Here is a 24,005-nt window from a genome sequence, read left to right as displayed (position 1 = left end):
AGTTTTGTGGGTTTGTTTTTTTTTTTCATTTTGTTTGGGTTTGGTGTGGTTTTTTTTTTTTTTTTTTGCCAGTCCTATAGCTTGAACTCCGGCCTGGGCACTGTCCCTGAGCTGTTTTTGCTCAAGGCTGTACCACTTGAGCGCTGTACCACTTGAGCCACAGAGCTGCCTTCAGCTTTTTCTGAGTAGTTTATTGGAGCTAAGAATCTCATAGACGTTCCTGCTCAGGAAATCCTCAGATCTCGGCCTCCTGAGTAGCTAGGATTACAGGCTTGACTCACTAGCACCAGGCTTTCTTAGTTGTTTTGATCCTCCTGGGGTTTTGATCCTCTTGTTTAAGTCTCCCACACAGCTGGGATGATAAGGCTCATGCCATCGTGACAAGCTTATTGGTTGAGATGAGGGTCTGCTTAATGTTTTGCTTCAGCCTGGCCAAGTTTTTATTTTGGTAGTACTGGAAACTGAACTCAGGACTAGATGTTTAACAGGCAGGTTTACTACCACTTGAACCATACCTTCGGCTCATATTTTCAAGATAGTATCTCACTTTATGCCCAGGCTACCATGCTAACATCCTACTTGTGTTTCCTCATGTTGCTGGGCTGACAAGTGTGTGCCACTGCACACAGCCTTTATCCTTTCGCTGTAGCTGGGATAATAGACATATACCTGTGCCCAGCCATTGGGTGAAATGGAATCTCACAGACTTCTTTTTCCTCACTGAGACTGGCCTCCAACGGTGATCTCTATCTCCTCGATCTAGATCCTAAGTAGCTGGGATTACAGGCTGGAGCCACCATGCCTGATTAAGTTTTTGTGTTTTTAACAGTTCATAGGTAATATAGCAGTAACTTGTGCCATTAGAATGACATAGAAGTCAGTTATTGGTTCTGTAAATCATCCCCTTGCTATGGATTTGTCTCATTGCTGTCTGTGTGCTCAGCCCAGAGAAATGATTTCTCTTGGCTGTTACTAACACGACATTGAAAGTGATGCAAGAGTGCCCACTAGCTGACACTCCCTAGGCAGGATCCTATCACGGTGCCACAGAGGCTCAGAGAATAATTCTAAGCACTTGGCGCTAATCAAGTGGGAAAGAAAGGACACAGAGCTATTCAAGGCTATTGTGATACACATGCTAATAATGTGCTGTATATCAGGGACTGATGCATTTGAGTCTCTGGAAAACCAACTGTGGATCTTTCTAACACCACGTCGACCATAGTTTCAGCGATTATACCAGCTCCATCTTTAGAGCTGCTGTTTAATTGAAAACAAATGAAATAGCCACCTCACCATGAATATACCTTTATGTGCCATTAAGAAAAAAATGTGGCCAATTAAACTCTGATACAATGTGTAAATGGAAGTCCTGAACAGAATATGAATTAGTCATGTAAGTCATTATTTTGAAATTCCTCTCATCTATTCAGAGTAGGGAGGCAATTTATGTTCTCTTCGAATGTATTATTTGTGGATGATGGGAAAATATTTTGCATGTGTCTCAGTAACACAATGCAACATGGCTTCATCTACTTGAGAGTATCTATCATCTTCTATTTGATCCTGAAAAGCACTCAAGAGTTGCACTGTGAGAAAACATGGAATTGCTATCATTCCTCCAATGACTAGTATTTTCTCCACTCATATCAAATTTGTTCCCTGCTGCTCACTTTCTGTGCCTTTAGGGGAACAAAATAAGTGCTTATTTCAATGCCAAATCATACTATACTCTTTTGAAGACATTGTTAAGAACAGCTTTACTCAACACATATTTTACACACAGGGCACATGGGCCCCCTTGAAGTGCTAACAATAACCAGCCATGGCTAATTCACCCATGATCAAGTCAAGAGCACCGTGTCACCCCCTTCTGTCAGTCTGACTGTGATTGCTAAGGTGCCATTGACTGTAAAGTTGGGGGGAAAAACAGCATGCAAACTAGAATTCATAAAATCCACTAAAGTAATGCAATTCAACCTAAACCAGTTTTTTTTTTCTGTGTTTAAGAAGTTCCGAGTGATCATCCATTTTTATTAGTGACTTTATTATTTTTTTTAATAGCTGAGAAGGGATGGTAATGGCCAGCTTCTAAGTAGAGATGAAGGAATTGGGTCAAATGGAGTTTGTTTTGTATGGGCCCTGGTCAGTATCCCTGAGACTAGTGTACTATACTACCTGAGCCACAGCTCCACTTCCTGCTTTTTGTTGGAGATAAGTCTCATGGACTTTCCTGCCATGGCTGGCTTTGAACCATGATCCTCAGATCTTAGCTTCCTGAGGATTTCAGGTGTGAGACATTGGCATCTGGTACTGGAGGACTGTTGTTTTTATAAAACAATAGGCTTAAGAAACTATTGCAGAAAGCACTAATTGATGCCCAGATATCCTTTCCTTCCATCATCCTTTCTACTAGGGCCTCAATTTTATTCATGGCAGTAATGTGTCCAATGATGAGGAGAATTAATTCCCAAGCCTCCCTCAAAACCTGTATAGCCACAAGACTAGATTTGGCCTCTTAGCTAGGGCTCTGGGAAAGCTCACTTTCCTTGCTTGCTTGCTTGCTTGCTTTCTCCTGCCCAGGATAAAGACATAATGTCTGCATCACCAGAAGCTATCTTGTAGATGAAGATCAAGCAGTAGAAGGACAAATTATTCAGGTAGAAGCCTCGATTGCTAATCTGTTGATGGTATTGCCTCAGCCTAGGGCTCCATAGTTTCACATTTCTTGTCTTCCATTCTGTTTAAGCTGTTAATATTGAGGAGTTCCTGTTGTTTGCAGCACAGTCTGTAAATGTAATGAATGTAGGAAACTTTTTTAAAGATAGGATTCAGTCTGTGTGTGAGAATGCGATAAGGGTGAGGGTTTTTTTTGTTTTTGTTTTTGTTTTGGCTGGTTTAATGTAAAGGTCATAAAGGGACTGAAGATATGATAGTTCTTGAAGAAATAATTCATTGTAGGTACTGTTACCAATAGTTTTGCAGAAGAAAATGAGCACTCCCTTACTTTCTGATTGAATAGAGGCTTCAATTTGCCTGGTGATGTGACAGTGAGTTGTTGTGGCCCATCCTTGAGCTATTTTAAGTGTTCTCTTTCTAGTTCTTTCATTTGCTTTTCTTGGTGCTGGTGCTGGGCTTAAACCCAGGGCCTACAAACTGTCCCTCAGGTGGTTTGTTGTTTTTTTCCCCATAAGACTGGTTTTCTACCTCTTGAGCCACAGCTCTTTCTGCTTTATTCTGATTACTTGGAGATAAGAGTCTTACAGACTTTTCTGCCTGGGCTGGCTTTGAATCATGATCCTCACAACGCAGCTTCCCGAGTAGCTGGGTTTACAGGTGTAAGCCGCCAGTTTTAAGAAAGAAGCCAGAGTGTCCTCAAGATGCAGTCTGAATGTTTGCTAGAGCCGTTTGCATTTTTCTCAAGGGCTGGAGCTACAGATTTGTTGAGAGTTCTTACCTCCCTCAAACAAGAGAAAAGTTAGGATAATCCTTCACATAATAAGGCTCAGAACCACATCATTGTCACAACAGACGACCTGTGCTCTACAGGACAAAAGTGTTGGGCTCTTATCTACCTTTGAAGCTTCTGGATGCTTTTTTACACTGCACTTTACCTTTGTAAGAAAGTATTTCTAAATAATTTGTTCTAAATGTCTATACCACACTACCTTTTGTTTATTTGTAAATATTGCAGTTCTCTGCCCCCAAAGAGGCCCACTTGTGAACTTTGAACCCTGCACTGACTTTTGTAGCATTGTCTATCTGTCATCATTGGTTATGCGCCAGTTGGGAACATAGGAGGCTTTTCAAAGAGAAAAGAGAGAATGGGAAAACATAACAGAAAAAAATTACATATATAAGGCAAAAGTAGACTTATTAAGGATTTCAGAAATTTCATTCCTAATGGGTTTGCATCTCCCATCCTCTGTCTCCGTCTCAGGCACACAGAGCTCCCTTTGAAGTCGCTGGAAGCTTTCTGTAAGAAAAAAAAACACACATGGGTGTGAGCTGAAAATTGAGCTCATTGTTTTGCCCTTTTAAAAGGTGTTTTTCAAAGATTTGCCTTTCATATTGTAGATGGGAGAGAGGATGTGCAATTTTACCTTATGTAACATCTTTGCCTGAAAAGCTCAAAGTATTTGTAGACATTTTTGTAATGAATAGTTCCCCTGTTTGCCTGCTGAGGAAGGCAGAGGTTGGTGTAATTTATTTCCATTTTATACCTAAGGAAACTGATACTTAAGGAAAAGAAGCTCAGAATCCCAACCAGTACTAGAATTAAGAAAACAAGCCCAAATCTCACCACCAGACTAATGACTCCCCGTCTAATGATCTCAGAAGTTGATGATAACCTCCAAAAGAAATGTCATTTTAAAAAAATCATAGGTATTGTAATATTCCACGTTAATGTGAACTTTACATTTATTATGTAGAATCATTTGTATTTGTTTTGGCTGCTTTTTAGCTTAGTGGCTTATTTGTTGCTTTAGTTACTTCTGATTTTGGATTTGTCCTTGAAATTGACTTTCAGTAATGCTTTTGTCAACATTATAACTTATTTTAAGTAGAGATAAAAACTCAAATCAGACATACAAGCATAGAATTCAGAGAAGAGGATATGACGTCTATCTCATGTGCATATCTTTACATATATCAAGGTGAATTTATATTTGACCTATTTAAAAAATTTATTGTAAAGATGATGTACAGAGGGATTACAGTTAAATTAGTCAGGGAATGAATACATTTCCTTTTGAACAGGGTCAGCCCCTCACTCATTTCCAGTTTTTCCTCTCCTGACTTCCTTCCCCCCAAAGTTGTATAGTCCATCTCCAACATAGTGTCTAGTAGGGTTCACTGATGGATTGGTTCACCCTTTGTCTCACCATTTCTGTGCTTCCCCTTTCTCTCCCCAAATCAGATATACTTACATGTAGAAAATGTAGGGTTCACCTTGGGAGGGCTCCATGCAGATGCCCCCAACTGTCTAAATTTTCTGCCCACTATCTGTGTTGCCTCAGTAACTGGCATACCTAGAGGCAGCCACCTCCCCTCACCTGGCCACACCTCCCCACCCTGCCCTAGATAAGGGCCTCTCAGGCCTCATCTTGGCCGTAGGCCAGCGGTTCGGGAATAAACTTTTCTTTCCTGCCTGAATACCACCTGGTGTTCTCCTTTATTGGCTACTACTTTAATAAACCTTATAGACAGAAGGGTACAGAAATCAAAAACAGCAACAGAAGGGGAAAAACAAAGAAAAAAAGGAAAGAAGAAAAGAAAAGAAGAACTGCAAGCAATATAATAATTTTTTAAAAACCCTCTTATTTCCATTTCTTGGATTGGAGTTCATTGCCACTGGGCCATATCCCCAGCTCCAATAAGCATCATTTTATATTATCCATTTTGTATTATCTTATGCACATAGCTTTTGAGCCCTTGTGATCCTCTCTTAAGAATATCCTCCTTTGTTCCCACTGTGCAAATATTTAGATTGCCATTTAATTAATCATGTGCAGGTTTGTCTTTTACTATTCATTGGGCTTACTTATAGATTTATAGGCACATTCTAGTTACTACAAATGAGGGAAACCAGCTGGATGCCAGTGGCTCACACCTGTAATCCTAGCTAGTCAGGATACTGAGATATGAGGATCCTGGTTTGAAGCCAGCCTGGACAGGCAATTCCCTGTGAGATTCTTTTTTTTTTTTTTTTTTTTTTTGCCAGTCCTGGGGCTTGGACTCAGGGCCTGAGCACTGTCCCTGGTTTTTCTTTGCTCAAGGCTAGCACTCTGCCACTTGGGCCACAGCGCCACTTCTGGCCATTTTCTGTATATGTGGTGCTGGGGAATCAAACCCAGGACTTCATGTATGGGAGGCGAGCACTCTTGCCACTAGGCCATATTCCCAGCCCCTCCCCGTGAGATTCTTATCTCCAACTAACCACTCAAAAACCCAAAGGGGCACTGTGGCTCAAGTGGTCAAGCACTAACCTTGAGCACAAAGAGGCTCAGGGACAGCACTCAGGCCCTGAGTTCAAACCCCACAACTGACAAAAAAAAAAAAAGGCCAACCATGCAGCCTATGTTTCTTTGGATCTGACTTATTTCACTTAGTATAATTTTTTTCCATTTCCTTGCAAATGGGGCAGTGTCATTCTTTCTGATGGAAGCATAGAATTTCATACAACAGGGGGCTGGGAATGTGGCCTACTGGTAAAGTGCTCACCTCATATACATGAAGCTCTGGGTTCAATTCCTCAGTACCACATACATATACAGAAAAAGCCGGAAGTGGCGCTGTGGCTCAAGTGGTAGAGTGCTAGCCTTGAGCAAAGAGAAGCCAAGGACAGTGCTCAGGCCCTGAGTTCAAGCCCCAGCACTGGCAAAAAAACAAACAAAGAAGAATTCCATACTACATTTTCTTGATCCATTCATCCACTGAGGGTCATCTGGGTTGATTCCATGTCTTGGCCATGGTAAATAATGCTACAGTGAACATGGTCGTGCTGGTGACTTTAGTGTAGTCTGGTTTGTGGTCAATTGGATAGATGCCCAGAAGTGGGATTGTTGGGTAATAGGGATGCTCTATGTTTAGTCTTTTGAGGAACCTCCATACTGCTTTCCAGAGTGGTTGAACAAGTTTACACACACACACACACACACACACACTAACAGTGTAGTAGCATTCCTTTTTGGCCACATCTCCACCAGCATCTATTTTCTTAATAGTTTTCTTGATGGCATTCTAATTAGGGTGAGGTAGAATCTCAATGTTGTTTTGATTTTCATTTCTTTTCATATGTCTATTGGCCATTCTTATTTCTTTTTCAGAGAAGTCTAAGTCTTCAGTTCATTTATAATTGAGTTATTGTTTCTTTGAGGATTTTGGAGGGAATATTTAATTTTTTGAGCTCTGAGTGTATTTTAGACATGAAGCCCTTGTCTGATACATAGCTAGTAAAGATCTTCTCCCATCATGTGGGCTTTTCTATTTATCTTACTAGCTGTGTCCTTTGCCATACAGAAATTCTTCATTTTGATCCAATCCCATTTATCTTTACTTAGGAAGTTTCAACCTGTGCCAAGGAGCTTTAGTGTTTCCCCTATTACTTCCTGCAATATTTTCAGGGTATCTGGTCTTATATTGAGTTCTTTGATCCATTTGGAGTTGATTCTGGTACAAGGTGATATATCAGGATCTAACTTCAGTTTTCTGCACATGTAGCCAATTCTGCCAGTACCATTTTTTGAAGAGGCTTTCTTCTATCCTGTGTTTTTGGCTCCCTTATCAATGATTAGGTGGCTATAGGTCTGTGGGTTCATTTCTAGGTCTTCTATTTTATTCCGTTTGACTATTTTTATACATATAGAACAGGTAATAAATTCATAAAGTTCACAGCTATGTATGTAAATTCTCTTTCCAGATGTATATAAGTCAGGGCATGAACATCAACATTATTTTTACCAAAAATGATCAAATTTAACCCTAAGTATTTCTAGATAATGCTAAATCACTCATTTGCTCATTTAGGCAAGTGGAAAAAACAGCCAGCTAAAATAGTAGTAGAAATTATGATAACACCATTAAAATGAGGCTCATTAAATGCAAAGGTGAAAATATGTCTTCTCTCACAATTTTCCACATGCCCCAAAGTGTATGGCAGGATGTAGGCTGACAAAATAAAACAAGTGCCTCAAATGAACCAAAAACATAGTTCCTGACCTCAAGAAGCAAACAAGTCTAGTTGGAGCATTGCAGACAAATCAAAGAAAGAAAGAAATGCAACCCCAAACTTCACCCATGGCTAATTTTCTCACATGTCTAGTCTTCTCTTCCTCAAAGGAAATGACCAACAAAGGTTAAAGCTTAAATGCTTCCTCATCTCTGTTCCCAAATTTCTGATGGGAACCATGAAACACTACCATCTGATCTGTACTGTCTGTTTGCCTGGGAATCATGGCACTCATTCCCTCCCCAACCCCAAGATCATCTCTAGACTTCCTTAATAGAACCTTCCATATCATTGGATTTTTTTTTTTTTTTTGCCAGTCCTGGGGCTTTAACTCAGGGCCTGAGCACTGTCCCTGGCTTCTTTCTACTCAAAGCTAGCACTCTACCACTTGAGCCACAGCGCCATTTCTTTTTTTTATTTTTTAATTTAATTTATTTATTAATTGAACACAAATTTTTTTGACAAGGTGTTGTGCAAAAAGGGTACAGTTACATAGTAGGGCAGTGTGTACATTTCTTGTGATATCTTACGCCCTGCTTTTCTTTCCCTTCTCTAGGTCAGGTAGACATATATATAATATACAATGTATCAAGAACATATACAGTAGCCACGTGGCCCGGCCCAAGAAAATTCGCCTAGGGCTTTAAATGTAATGTCGATATTAGACAATATGTCGACAGTAGTCTTATATGAACGTACATACATAGCTTTTGAGCTATTGTATTCCACTGAGAGGTCAATTTTTGACCTTTATATGTTGAGTAGTAGTTTGGTTTTAGTTACATACTGTTGGGTCGCTCCCCCAATCCTGTGGGAAATACTATTTGACAAGCAGTTTTTGGTTTCACAGACCTGGTCTCTACTGTCTCTCCGTCTCCCTTTCTTAACAGTCATATATCAGGGACAGCTCCACTTCTGCTTTTTCTATATATGTGGTGCTGGGGAATGGAACCCAGGGCTTCTTGTATGCGAGGTAATACGTAGTCTACCTCTAGGCCCTATTTCCAGCCCCTTAGGCATGGAATTTAAGATCTATATTTTTAAAAGTTTAACTTGTACAAGTACTCCATTTATGCCGTTAACTTCCCAGAATATTTTGTATGTGATCATTTTAGAATATTGGTTTTTGGCAGTTACTCCACCCTAAGGTTTATATTCTAAACTCATTACAAGTCAGCATCACTTTTAAGAAACTTTTTTTTTTATCTTTTAAAGGTCAAGTTCTACACCATGAAATATAGGTTTATTTCTTCTTGCTGGGGTACAGGTTGATGGCTAATTGGAAATAATCCTTTTACTGAAATGCTAACTTCCAGTCATTAGAAAAATAGAATGATTGAGAGGTGAGGGACTGACTTCGGATCTCCATTCTCATGGTGGTGTGGCAAATGGCTTACACTTCCCTCTAATCTCTGTGAAACAGTTTTCTATTAATAAGGCACATTCTGTTTCTGTATATCAACAGATACGGCTTTTATTATTACAAAATAAAGGCAATCAGACCCCAAACTGGATCTCTTATGCAGGAACATCTTTTTGTTAGATGTTCAGCCAAAAATAATAAAAAGACAACTCAGCAGGATCAGAGGGTCTTCTGGTCCTGCTTTCCTTTTCCATGAAACACTGTAATTCAAAAAAATACAAAGGAAAGAAATACTCTTCATTCATTAAAAAGTAATCTGTGTTTCTTGCTTATGTTTAAAATAAGCCCCTTACAAAGCAATATAAGCAATCTTAAAAGGTTTCTAGGCTGGGTAGTTTTGGGGGTGCTTTTTGATTTTTGAGGAATTTAAAAACCATATCTACTAATTTTTAAAGTGTTTTGTTTTCAGACCGGAAGATTTCATCATACCTGATAATGGACATGTTTTTAATTAAAACTTGAGCACAAAATTGGGTTTACTGTATGTCATTGGGATGCCAGATCATTCTCCTGAGACACCCACCGGCGTTGGTACTGATCGCTAACTCTTGACACCCTGGGGCCACTTTATGTTTTTAGCAGTTAGAAAGGTGATTTCTGAGGCCTGGCAGCTGTTGGTATTAAAGCTATTGTGCGGGGAAACAAAAGCCATTCTGTTCTGTTCCCCAGCGCCTTTGTATCCTTGATACTGGAGCTGTTTCGTAAATGAGGTATAATTCTTTACCAGGGAATTTCATTACTGCCATGTTTCAATACTAGCTTACATTTCCGGCAGCAGAGAGGAATGTCTGAACGTACCTTGCTTGTGGAAGAAAGCTTGCTTTCTGACCTCTGTTAAGGTGCATGCATCTTAGATTTGCTAATTAGACTTGCAATTAGATGCCATCATAACATGTATTCTGAATCAAAAGTCAAGACTGGCTAAGATGAATTCATCTTTGAAACTAAGCAGAGCATGATGCACATAGACCAGTGTGAACTAGATATTTTGCACAGTCCTTTATTAATCTGTCCTGGAGAATTCTTGGACAGACGGTCAGAACTGACATTTGTTTGGAGAATGTGCACTCTTTCATTATTTTATTTTACAAAGTTTATCAATCTAGGAAGTTTTCAGTTACATACTTTAAAAAAAAAACTAGCCTAAATTATCAAGGAAATCCAACGAGCCTCATTCTTTTCACCTCTCATCCTTCCCCAGACTTTGTCCATTGCTGTCTAACTTTATTTCCTCACCTCATAGATATTGAGCTCTCCCCTATGATTTGCCATTGCCACCTGTAATTACGAAGCCATATTTCACCTATCCTTTATTCACCTCTACTATTGCCTTGAGAAGAACCTGCCTTGATTCTTTCTCATTAAGAATGAGAAATGATGCAGAGTAGTGCACCCATATGCAGTCAATATACCTCATTTCCAAATGACCCAGAGTTTCACAAGCAAGAATAAGGCTCATGGGGCTGAAAATGTGGCTTAGGAGTAGAGTGCTTGCCTAACATGCATGAAGCCCTGGGTTTGATTCCTCAGCACCACATAAACAGAAAAATCCAGAAGTGGCACTGTGACTCAAGAGGTAGAGTGCTAACCTTGAGGGGAAAAAAAGAAGAAGCCAAGGACAGTGCTCAGGCCCTAAGTCTAAGCCCCCAGGCCTGGCAAAAATAAAATAAAAAAAAAAATAGAAAAAGAATAAGGCTCATGTCTATAATCCTAACTACTCAGGAGGCTGAGAACTGAGGATTGAGGTTTGAAGCCCACCCCAGCCAGGAAAGTCTGAGACTTTCTTTTTACAATGACTTATTATTAGAAAGTAAAATGAAAATAGTAAGTGGCTTCATCCATTTCCATAAAAACATTCAGGAATTCCTGTTTTCCGTGAGACTTTTGTCTCCAATTAAACCACCAAAAAATTGGAAGTGGAGCTGTGGCTCTAATGGTAGGGCACTAGCCTCAAGCAATAAAGTCAGGGACAGTGCCTAGGCTTTGAATTCAAGTCCCAGGTCCAACAGTAATAAAAAAAAAACCAATGAAAAGAATAGGGCAATTGTGTTGTCAGTGCACTTTAGATTTGTTTGTTAGTGCTATGGTGGCAATGTCTGACTGGTGTGTATTGCTTATACAACTGAAAGAGTTCAAAGGTAGGTTTTGAAAGGAATCCCTGTCCTCTTTCTTTATAATCATCTTGGGCTTCAATTCCAAGTCTGTTTTCTTCTTGGTGACAGGATAACTGTAGTCATTTCAGGTTTTGTCTCTATACCTCATGTCATCCAGAAAAGAATGAAAGTCCTGGGCTTCACTCTGATTATGCCAACATAAGTCACATGTCCATCCTGTCAGTCATTGAGCAAGGAGGGTAAGATTATATAGGATGTGGCTTCTGTCAATCAAAGTCACCTCTTAAAGATAGCAGTGAACCCATTCTTCCAGAATCTATGATATGCCAAATTAAAGGTGGGAATGCGAAGTGAAATAGATGCTGTGAGGTAATGTTAAATATGGGGTAGAGTCTAAAATCTCCCAAGGCATTTTTTACCTCTATTTGCTAGGCTATCTAGAGTTCTCTATGTTAAATATAATCTAGAGAATAGCAAAGCATAAGGCCACATCCATGCCACCTAAAGCACTGGAAAGTAAGTGGAAACCTAGTTTAAAATAAGGCTACCACTATCCTCTGGACTCCTGGGTCTCAGAATTTTAATAAATGAAAAGTAGGTTAGACCTAGGAGAATGTGGAGGCTTCTGACCTGGAGATTGAATGGAATGGTCTTGTTAATGCTGATAGAAAGGTAATGAGCTTCTAGTGACTTAGGACTCCATTGTTTCTGATGAATTATTGCCACTGCTCTTAATTTTGTTATTGTCAGACACCAAATGCAATGTGTTGGATAAATGAATTAAAAATAGAGTCAAGATATTTTAGCATGCCATTCAACATTCTCTTAAGGATATTCCCACTCAACCACTGCATACCTCCTTGGAAACCCTTTGTGGGTGAATGCTCCCACAGCAGCCTCCACAGGAATGTAAACCAAATGAGCAACTAACCCAGTCCTTTGTGCACACACAGACAGTAAAGCTTCCCAATTACTGTCTGTGAGTCTAAGAGTTCTCCCTCGTTGAATGATAAGATTGAATGACACTTATTATTCAACACATTTCTGTCATTCAGCAAATGTTTATCATTCAACTAATAGTATTGATCACCTGCTGTCCAGTAGGTTTTGTGCTAAGCAGTGTGAAGTATACACAAGTGAAGAAAGAGAGAATACTTGTCTTTAAGTAATCAGCTAACATAATTCAGTTTTTCACTCAAAAATTTAGGAAACTTGGGACATTTTAGGAGAGACTTGAGACCTTTCATGGAACTATAATTCTTAAGGAGTTGCTTGGCTGTCGTCTTGTAGGATTATTTACCTTCCAAGTACTTCTAGGTTTATGTGAAATATCTCTCCGCAATAAGACAGAAACATCCAAATCAAACATTGTTTGTTACTTACCCCTGATGTCAGATATATTGCTATATTCTTACATTGATTGATTGATTGTGTGTGTGTGTGTCTGCGTGTGTGTGTGTGTGTCTAGTGATGGAACCCAAGGCCATCACATGCTAGGCAAATGTTCTACCACTGAGTTACACTCCCGGCCCTTACAATGATTCCTAAGAGATACCACTTACTTCACTATGACCGTTTCATGAGTATTATTAGTTTTGATCTGCAAACCTAATAATAAAATTATGTCAAATACTTCCTCATAATTATCAGCCTGGGCTTGCTGACTCAGCTACACTTTCTTCACCTCTCTTCTCTTTGAATTGTTCTTCCAGTTGGGCTATGCCTTGAACCATACCAACAGAAAATTAACATTGGAACCTAAAATAACTGTCAATGCCAGGATTGTTGTGGTCGGTGCCTCCAGTGTTGGAATCTCCTTTCTAGAGACCTTGGTATTTTGGTGAGTTGTTTTACTTCATGTGTTTGTTCTTTAAAAAAAAATAATAACATGGGGGGGGTAGGAAAGGGGGAGGGGGAGGGGGGAATGAGGGACGAAGTAACAAACAGTACAAGAAATGTATCCAATGCCTAATGTATGAAACTGTAACCTCTCTGTAATTCAGTTTGATAATAAAAAAATATAAAAAAAAATAAGGGAAGGGAGAAGGTGGGAGAAAGAGGGACAAATAAAAAAATAATAAAACTTCTCTTGCTATACCTGAAGAGAGGCCCTTGAGAGAAAAGTCCAAGTTCTTGGGCCACCCCCCATATACTCTCTGACTATGTGGATTAATGAATCAGAGTGGTCATGTAGATTAGAGGAAGCTAATTGTAGAGTCCCACATCAAATCTGACTTGTCCTCTGCTCTTGTGAGTAAGGCCCTATTGAAACACAGCCACATTCACTTTTATATGCGTTATTTGCAGCTGTTTTTATGCCACCATGGCAGATTTGAGCAGTTGTAACAGGCCATATGACCTGAAATGACTAAAACAGGCACCATCTGACCCTTTCCAGCAAACTTTGCTACACAAATGAGTCATTTTTCTGTCACATCCATTGCTTAGAACCACACAAAAACTTTGGCTACTGTTAAAAAGTACAGGTTCTTATAGGCAAGTGGGAGATGGGGGAAAACAGCCCACTGAAGCCAAGAGCTACCAACCCTGGGAGGAAAGGAGTCTTTGCCAGGAGAAGAGAGAAAAAAGACTGGAGGAAACAGCCTCAGTGCTTAGACCTGGTTTAAGTGGAGACAAGTTAACTCCAAATGGTGACCTTCCTCATCTGGCATAACATTAACCAGAAAAGGAAAAGAACTGATTTTTTTTTTCATTTTCTAGCCCATTTGTTCAATTCTCCAGAACACAGCCTTAGTTAACCAGAAATAAATTTCATGTCATTATTGAAGTTAGCAATAGAGTTCACATGAGTAAATATTGTGGTTAGTTTATAGTAATAACTCACCACAAGAATGAAATAATGAGAAGTGCCGTGGATATTTATGTGCTGGGTCTGTCACACTGCCTGAGAGTGCTGCCTTGCACTGATGGCTCCCTTCAGCTGAGACTTCTGAATAGCAGGTCTTTAATGCAGCTATTCTTGAATGATGAATTAGTAGGAAGGACTTGTGACATTACAGGAGTTAAGAAATAGTCATAAACAGGTCTTAAATCTTAGTTTGGCCATATACATCATCATAATATTTTGTTTAACAATGAGCACATTAAGATATATATATATATATGCAATTTTCATTTTGTGGAATTGACTTCAATTTAATAAATATAAATTTTGTTATAAGTACCAAGTTGATTAAATTCTCCAAACAGACCTTTTTCAACCATTCCAAAGTACTCATAATTCTCCATCATTATTACAGATTATGGACACTAAAAATAGACTGGTATCAGTTTACGGATCTATAATCCTTAAGAGAGGAAATGGTTTTCTCATTATTTTCTCTAATTATTTTAAATTAGCAATCACCATAGTAACCCACTGCATATCTTACCAGTTTGCTTGCCACTTGAGCTTAATTTTATATGTGATTTGAGCTCAAATAAAATTGAACAAATGCATTTTTACCAAATGCTACCACCAGTAAAGACTCAACCTACATTTTGAAAGCAAGATTTAGAAAACTGTCTCACCTTGTACTCCCAGGCTGAGTTATCAGTTACAGTGCACAGTCTTTCCTAGAAAGTCCATGTGAGATGCAAGCCAGCAACATCTTCTGGAATATGTGTCAATCCTGTTACTAGTTCCATGCAAGAAATGATAGAAAGTACATTTAGTCTTTTCCTTAAAGGACACCCAAAGCAACTCTTTCAAGACCTTGGTACCCTTCCTGTGTCCATTCTTCCCCAAGTTCTAAGGTACTTCTGGGAGAGCTGAAGTGTTCCGCAATGTTCTGCCCAAAGTCAGTACCCAATTTAAGGTGCCAATTACATGCCAGGAGGCATTACCAAAGGTAAGGGTGAGGTTGAGAAGGGAATACTCACTATGTTGACTAGGCTGGCCTCTAACCCTTGAGCCTCCTGCCTCAGCCTTCCAAATTGCTGGGATTACAGCATGCACCACAGTATGTTATCTGGTCTCAGCTGCTACTCATCCAAGGTCAGTATTTGCAGAGATACATTTTCTTATTTGTGGTTGTCTAGCCTCAGTTAGCCATGAATCCTGTTCTCTCAGACTTCTAAGTACCAGATGATATGAGCAGGCATTTCCCCTAAAGACACACACCCACATCCCCATTTTCTACTTCCTATCTGGTTCTAGCCCTGGCCCTATTGTCTTATGAGCCTGTCTCTGCTGCTGGCCAGTACTAACACACACGGCTCTGAGAGTAACCCTGTTCTTCTCATCTGTGCCAAGAGTGTCACAACATGAAACTCCCAGGTACTGCCAGCCTACCCTGAGGTACTGTCACCTTAGAAATTCAAACAAGCCCAGCAGGGGTCTGGAGCAACTCTCTACTCTCAGAAGAACAGCCTGTCCCTAGATGAGCTACGTCATTCATAGAGGCCACACTGATTCCAGGAGAGTTGTCTAGTAACCCGTGATAGCTCTTTCAAGGAAGCAAGAGACCCTTTTCCACAAAGCTTGGATTTTGACCTTTTACTCACTCCCTATTGAACTGCTAAACTCCTTAAATGCAGGCTTTCTACAAAGACACTCTAAAATAATGTTTAAGAGAAATATGGAATGTTGGGTGTGGTGCTACATGCCTGTAATCCCAGTTAATCCGGGGTTGAGACCAGGAAGATCAGAGTGTGAGGCTGTGTCTATAATCCCAGCTACATGGAAAGCATAGATAGGAGGATTACAGTCTAAAGCCCACTGGGCAAAAAATGCAGAAGACTATCCCAATTTAAAAAACAAAGCAAAAGGGATAGTAAAGTGATAGAATGTTTGCCTAACAAACCCAAGGTCCTGAGTTTAAATCCCAGTATTGAAAAACAAAAGAGAAAGGAAATGCTATGCCAAATTTTGAAAAAAAGGAAAGAAGACAGGAAGACAGAAGTCAGTCTATGAACTTCTCTTATGTTTACAGTGTTTTTGTCCTTCTGGCTCACTGTTTTGTCGGTAGACCAGCTCTCTCTACCTCACCTGGAGGCTCCTTAGAAATGCAGCATCTCGGCTCTTCCCTTAACACTATCCTAGATTGATGATAGATTTGTACACAGACTAGCTTGTTGCTGTCTATTTGGGCACAAACTCACTGAGCTGCAGCAGTTACTATTTTATTCTGATTCAGCATGTCTCTTGCTGTATTTACTGTCTCTTATAGTATTTACTTCTAACTATAGCACAATTTTTTATTTTACTTTTTGGCAGTGCTAGAATTTGAATTCAAGACCTTGAGCTTGCTAGACAGACATTCTTCCATTTGAGCCATGCCTTCAGTCTTGTTCTTTTGCTGGTTATTTCTGAAATAGGGTCCTGCTTCCTGACTAAGTGTGTGCCTGGGCACAGTCTGCCTATAGTAGCCTCCTCATTACAACTGAGCTGACTGGCATGTACCACCATGTCCAGCTCTTAGTTGTGAACGTTTCTGCCCAGGCTGGTTTTAAGCTGAAGTCCTCCCATTCCCAGCCTCCACGTGGCTAGGATTACAAGTGTGAGCCACTAGTATTGCCTAGTTCGTTCGTTCGTTCGTTCGTTCGTTCCTTCCTTCCTTCCTTCCTTCCTTCCTTCCTTTCTTCCTTCTTTCTCTTTCATTCGTTCCTTCTTTCTTGTCTTCCTTCTTGCCTTCCCTCTTCCCTTCTTCCCTCCTTCCTCCCTTCTTTACTTCCTATCTCCCTTCCTTCCTTCTTCCCTTCCCCTCCCCTTCCTTCCCCTCCTCTCCCCTCCCCCCTTCTCTTCCAGCATTATTAATTATGCAGAATTTAAAAAAATTTTTTTTGCCAGTCCTGGGACTTGAACTAAGGGCCTGGGCACTGTCCCTGAGCTTCTTTTCCTCAACACTAGCACTCTACCACTTAAGCCACAGCGCCACTTCCGGCTTTTTCTGTGTTTGTGGTACTGAGGAATCAAACCTAGGGCTTCATGCATGCTAGGCAAGCACTCTACCACTAAGCCACATTCCCAGCACAAGAATTTTTATTTTTAAAGGGATTTATTATTATATAGTAGATATACATGGGAGTTCATTGTGACACATACATATACATACAATGTCTGTATGGAAATGATCAAATTCACTTTCCATCTTTTTCTCTCATTTCCCCTCATCCCATCTTAGAATGGTTTCAACAGATTTCATTGTTCTATTTTCCTACATGCATATAAACTTCAGCCATATTCACTTTCATTCACCCTACCTGCCTCTCAACAGAGCCAGCTTTACTTTCCTATGATTCATTAATAATAATAATAATAGTTATTATTATTATTATTATTATTATTATAGTATGCATTAGTTGTACAAAGGAATGTCACCATGGCAATTCAGATGTGCATATATTATAATTTAGCCAGATTAGGAGAATGAGTAATATTGAAATATACGGTGTCAATTATATCAACATGGTGTTGATAGAGCTACTAAGCAATAAGAATGTAAGGAAATGGGAAACGAGAGAACAGTAGATGAAGTATCCGGCATAATGCCTTTTAGTCCATCATTTTTTAATCCTTCCTAATTCAACCCAGATGTAAAGCATCTCTTGAAGGGCCTGAAATTTCACTAGAAAGATGCACAAGGAGGTCATGGCATTTCAGTGACTGGAAGCAGCCTCAGGGTCCCGGCACCCTCTGTGTGACTGGAGAAATGGATACTTTCAGTCACCAGAAGCAATACTGTTTTCTTTCATTTTCATTACTGAGAAACATTTGCTCAAAAAAGAAAAATGGCCACATCCCATCAAAGGAAGAGACCTCAAATTTTTCTGAACTAAACATCGGTGCCACACCAGACTGAGCATATGGAGGCAAAAATAAAATAGCTTGGAACTGGCCGGCATGTTTTCCAAGCTATGATTGTGGACGGATGGCCCTAACTCCTGTTATCAGGCTGCACCGTTCTGTACAATATCCGGCACAGCTGTGGGCACTGGCAGCAACCAGCCTAATGCTGGTGGCTTAATTGGACTTTTTATCTTTACATTGGTCTGAGCACATCCAAAGCCCTCAGTGTGGCCTGCTACTAATTAAGTGACTAATTAAATAGTCAGAGCTTCCTTGCTGATTTCAGGGCTAACCCCCATGAGCAGGTTAGTGATTGTGTGTTCTGCCCCATGGGTCTCTATCATGTGATTTGAAGGGCATAGCTTCCCCTAGTTGCCCCATTCACACCAGGGCAGAAGGCTCACTGTGTCAAGGATGCAGGCATGCACATGGCTGTTTTCCAGGACACCCCAGGGAGCCTGCAGCAACTTAAAGGCAGAGATCCAGGAGGCAGGTCACATCTTGTCATGTGTGGTGTTGGCATTGTCAGGGACTGAGGCAGAGGCAGGGCTGGAGCCTGGGGTTGGGAAGAGGTAGAGTTAGAGGAACATGTCGAACACAGAGGCTCAGCCTCCCCTGGGGCAAAATGACTTGACATTCTGACATCAGAAAATAAGTATCTGAGCTCATGCATGTAATCTTAGCTACTCAGGAGGCCGAGATCCAGCCCAGGCAGGAAGGTCTGTGAGACACGTCCAATTAACCACCAAAAGGCCAGAAGTGGAGGTGTAGTTCACGTGGTAGAGCACTACCCTTATGCCCAGGTGCAGAATTTGATCTAGCATGATCTGGCATGAAAGAAAAGGAGTGGGTGGGGGTAGGGGGCAGGAAAGGAAGGAAGGAAAGAAAGAGAAAGGAAAATTAAGATCTTCAATACTCCTGATAGGGCCATCACAACTAGGTTGCCTAATATGATTCCAGTATTTAAATGTAATTAGTGCTAACTAAATCTTTCTTTGCTGAAATTGTCCATCCCTGCCCCTTTCAGAGTAACTTCTCCTGCCTCCCAATATCTACTTTAGAGACTCCTAGAACAAAAGGAAAGCAGTCTTTTTCAGGTAACAAGCCTGTTTTGAAGGGTAGGGGTGATTGGTTTATCATCCATGTGGTTTTTGGCCATTCTTTGGAGTTGAGGATGGGAGGTAGGAATTGCATTCTTTGTGACCACACAAAGTACTAACATTCAGAAGTGGAAGTGTAGCTCAAGTATTAGAGTGTCAGCCTTGAGCAAAACAACAAATAGAGTGAGAGGCCCTGAGTTCACACATCAGTACCAAAATCCAGAAACTAAAAATAAAGAACAAGCAGTACACAGATCTGAGTAGTATACTCACCTTACAAAGTCTTTGTTGACTGCTACTGGATAATTTTCAAATAATAAAATAAAGCCATCCCTTTTTGGGGAGGGGGTGAGAAAGCCAGGTGTTTACCCCACCAGTCCCTGCTCTGGTTGGCTCATGGTCAGCCTGACTGCTCTTCTGGCCTGTGCCTCCAACTATGATCTGAGATAGCACCTTACGTGAGAGAGGCAGGAAAATTATTTGCAGGTGCAGGCACCCAAGATGATGGACCCCACATCTTCTGCTAGACTGATATTCTTGTTTCTTAGTTTATACCCTTCTTTCTCATCAATACTCTTGTAGGTGCTCTTTGCCAAAATATGTGGGCTTAGGCAAAGTTGGTGGAAAAATGAGGCTGAGAAAAAGACCACACTTTTGTGGCATTCTTGCATCTTCAAGGACATCTCCATGTGCATTTCCTAGGCATCTAGAAACCATTGCTAGGGGGAAAAAACATATGGAATTGTGGGAAAGGTGAGTGTCTATATTCCAGGTAGGAGCTAAGTTGGAGATATAGTGTCTTTTCAAGGTGGAGATGCTGTTTCCTCTAAAGACTGGTGGTGAGCCAGAGGTGTTTCCAGCTGCTTCTGCATCTGACGCCTTGTGAGACATTGCTTTGGAGTTTGGTGGAAACGCCACCTCTGCTTATCACTAAAAGGACCAAGCACACAGCCCCACTTTCTGTAATGTTTCTATTCTGCGTCTAAAGAAAATTGGAGTAGTGTACTTCTCTATTATCTGTTCAACACAAGCTGAAAGATACCTGATCCTTGATGGAATTTGGAGCTTTATGTTTATAAGGACCACATCTGAATGTTTTAAGGGGTTCCTGCTGAAGGTACTCATCTATAGGCTATCAGTGCATGCTTCTTGAGCCTTTCCCTGATATCTGTTGCTTTGAAAACTTCTGTCTTGACACATCAGGGATCTTTATCATGCTACTAATAGTCTCAAGTTTATCATATAAATCTTAGGAGCTCTGAATGTTCTTTCACTCTGTGTAAAAGTTCTACTGTATTAAAAAGATCAAGGCCAAGAAAGAAATTTCAGTCTTCTCTCATGTCTCCGAAATATTTAATGTGATCTGTCTTCCTTCATAGAAACAAGAAAGTGTGCCTTTGTTTCTTAAGCCCCTGAAGCCCCTGGCTCTCTCAGTCTTTCACCTCTAGAAAAGGGCTTCTCAAAGTGTCACCCCTAGACCACTAACACAATCATGTAGGAATTTGTTAGAAATACGAATTCTTAGGTCTTACCAGACCTACTGCATCAAAAACTCTGGAAATAGGCCTCATACTCTGACTTTCTACTATGTTTTTATTGCCATGAAAGCAATGTTATCTTAGTTCTGCCAGCTCCATACTACCAGTCCCCATATTTTCTTATGCTTGGCCTCATTCCCCAAAAGACAGAAGATACCATAAACTTCTGTTGTACACCGTTCCTTTCCTCAGCTGTGAATCTACCAGTTACTTTTCTCTCCTCCATGCAGAGGGAGGATTGCATCTGTAATATCCATCCATGGAGTCCTTTAACCTGTTGCATTGAGGAAGCAAGGAGGTGTCAAACTTCCCCACATCTTCCACCCTGGGGGGAAGGATTGGATGTTGGGTGGAAACTTTGAGAAGAAGTGCAGAAAGAGCCTTGTCTGAAATTACAGGTAATGAAGGCTCTATAGTAAAAGTGATAAGTAGTTAGTCTGATTTCCAATAGTTGTAACAAAATAATTGAGAAAATAATTCAAAGAGCTGAAAGGTGTATTTTAGATCCATTTCAAGAATTTGAGTCCATGATCTCTTGGCTCCATTGCTTTGAGCCTGTGGTGAGGCAGAGTGCCATGTTGGAAAACATATGATGAAGCAAAGCTAGCCTATAAGAAAAGAGAGAGAGAAAGGGCTGGGCTTACCCCCAAAGATTCCTGACTTCTTTCTTTGACCACCCCCCACCCCCCCAATGATGTTACCATCTTCCAGTGTGCCCTTGGTTAGAGACCAAGTATTTAGCTTATGGCCTTCTGGAAGCATTCAAGATCTGAACCATAACAATGGTCATCCTCGCTAAAGAGTGGGATTTGAATGGGCCACTCTGGCCAGGCCGTACACTGAGTACTGTACTGCTCTGGAGACAACGTTGATTCCTAACTATAGTCCTTTGAAGATAACTCCTTTCTAAGAAATACTCCAGCATTACCACCATAGTAAAGAATTTGGACTCGGGGAAAAGAAAACTCCAACACTTTGAATTTCACCTCTTATTTTAAAAGCATGCAGTGAACCACACTGCTGCGAATGACCTCCCTAGACATAAGGGTTAATGTAAGTAGTCACTCTATAGGCGACAGCCTGGGAAGCTTCCAGACTCTATAATTCTCATATAAGCCACCTAGATGGGATTGGAGAGGGGTCATAGAAATAAGTTTCTGGGAACCCTATTTCTGGGTTAGAGGTAGGGGGGTAGTCCCAGGAATATGAAATACACCAGGGCTATCAAATTTTATTCCTGTTTTTATCTATTGGCATTTCAAACATGACACTCATTGACTTATTTTTCAGTAAGGTTTTATGTGTTACTATTTTAGCAGAAATTCATAGCATTTCTTTAGAGATCCTGAACCCTTGGATCATCCCCATAGGTGTTTATCCAGCCTGGGTGCCCTGTCCTTGCCAAGTACCTGAAGACATTACAGTGACCCAGGTCACTCCAGGAAGAAGCTGAACCCTTAGGGTGAGGCTTGGTGTTGATTTGAGATCCCTTGACCCAGTCATAAGCCGGATTCAAGACAGGCTTAAGAAACCTACTTATTGTCTGCTTTCTACACATTCTATCCTGGTTCCTACAGGGACTAATGATAACAAGGAACTCTGACTCACCACCCAAGGTAGAGTCAGGCAAGATGGCACCCAGGAGAAGAGAGGAAGACATAGTGTCCAGGAGAGAGCTTTTAACCTCTGCCTTGCCCCCATGAACTCTCACCCTCCTCTAAGTGTGCTCAGAATCCTCTCCCCACTTTGGGTCTCTTCCATCTGCCCTTGAAGGTCAGAGTGTGTCATTACTGACAGCTTTGTGGCCATGAAAGCAGCCACTATGATATGCTTAATAGAAGAACAAAAAAATGAAATAAGTAGGTAGAGATGTATCAAAAAGTCTCTTTTGTGATTTAAACAGAAAAGAAGAGTGCTGGAAGAACGCTAAGAATTTTTTTCCCCAAATAAAACAGGCATGTTCTCTTCAGCTATCCTATGCTTATAATTTGAATAGGTATTGTTATTTTTATTATCTTCAAGTCGTTGTACAGAGAGGTTTCAATTCAACATGTCATTTTATAAGGACAGTGCATATTGAAGAATGTAAATTGTTTGTTTTGGTTTGCTTTGCTCAATTCAGAAAGTATAAGTCTTAGTAGATTAAATTGAAAGTTTTAGATCAGTTATAAGGTAATTGACCTTTTTCTACATTATTCAAATAGAAGTAGAAATGAAAGAATTAAACGGAATAGTTCAACTGTCTTTGCCATGCCAAAAAATAATCAGCAAAAATATAAAAATAGGGCTGGGGATATGGCCTAGTGGCAAGAGTGCTTGCCTCGTATACATGAGGCCCTGGGTTCGATTCCCCAGCACCACATATACAGAAAAATGGCCAGAAGTGGCGCTGTGGCTCAAGTGGCAGAGTGCTAGCCTTGAGCAAAAAGGAAGCCAGGGACAGTGCTCAGGCCCTGAGTCCAAGGCCCAGGACTGGCCAAAAAAAAAAAAAAAAAAAAAAAAAAAAAAATATATATATATATAAAAATAACGAGTGATTGCTTACCAGATTGACAAATTTCTGCTGCCAAGAAAGATAAGGAACTGAAAAAGTTGTGTGTGTGTGTGTGTGTGTGTGTGTGTGTGTGTGTGTGTGTGTTCATAATAAATTGGCAATGTGACCCTTTTTCTTTGAAGGATAAGGATGTTTAGACCTAATTTTGTAGCTGTCCTCCTGAAACATGGAATGAAACACAATACCTTTTACTTATTTCCCTGGATACTCTAATCCCTCCCTGCTTTACAAGTATCTTTGAGCTGTTCCTCCCTTTGTATCCACAGCAACACAAAATCCCCACTGGAATTATTTGCTGCTAAAATGCAGGTGCACTTGTTTAATGTTTCATTGGCTTGAGCACTTAACTTGAACTTTTTTTTCTCTGCAATATGGTGACCTTTGATTTTGGAGCAGAGGGCTCACAATGATGTTAGATACTGTTTATATACATTGAGCTAGCACCATTCGGTCTGAGAGTCATGCTTTATCAGGGACTGCATTTTGTGCCATTTCATGTGATGCTTATTCAAAGCCAGGCTACACCCTGTGACCTGATGTTCTATCTACAGGAACTTTTTGAATATGCATAAGCAAGAAAATGTAAAAATCTTAAAAACATTTCATCTCCATATTTCATCCTTGGGCGAGCTAGCTCTGTTTGAGTGATACATTATAAACCTCATGATTTTTTTAGAGCAGTGCACTTTAGATAAGGATAGATGTATAAAATCAAATATTGGGATGTTGCTGTGTTAGATTAGAGAGAACTATG

At 40.4% G+C, this 24,005-nt stretch overlaps 1 protein-coding gene across 1 annotated transcript in view; it reads left to right on the top strand.

Moving 5' to 3' along the window:
• Cfap61 (cilia and flagella associated protein 61) overlaps positions 1 to 24,005 on the top strand; it is a 242,956-nt gene that overhangs the window by 130,352 nt on the left and 88,599 nt on the right. Inside the window, exon 18 of the mRNA XM_048348715.1 lies at positions 12,982 to 13,109. Within this exon, the coding sequence (XP_048204672.1) occupies positions 12,982 to 13,109 (128 nt within the window). The remainder of the gene's footprint in view (positions 1 to 12,981; positions 13,110 to 24,005) is intronic.

Source organism: Perognathus longimembris, chromosome 6 (genome assembly GCF_023159225.1).
Source record: "Perognathus longimembris pacificus isolate PPM17 chromosome 6, ASM2315922v1, whole genome shotgun sequence".
NCBI classification, from domain to species: Eukaryota; Metazoa; Chordata; class Mammalia; order Rodentia; family Heteromyidae; genus Perognathus; species Perognathus longimembris.
The sequence above is the reverse complement of the archived record's forward strand: the minus strand, read 5'-3'. Positions and strand labels throughout refer to the sequence as shown.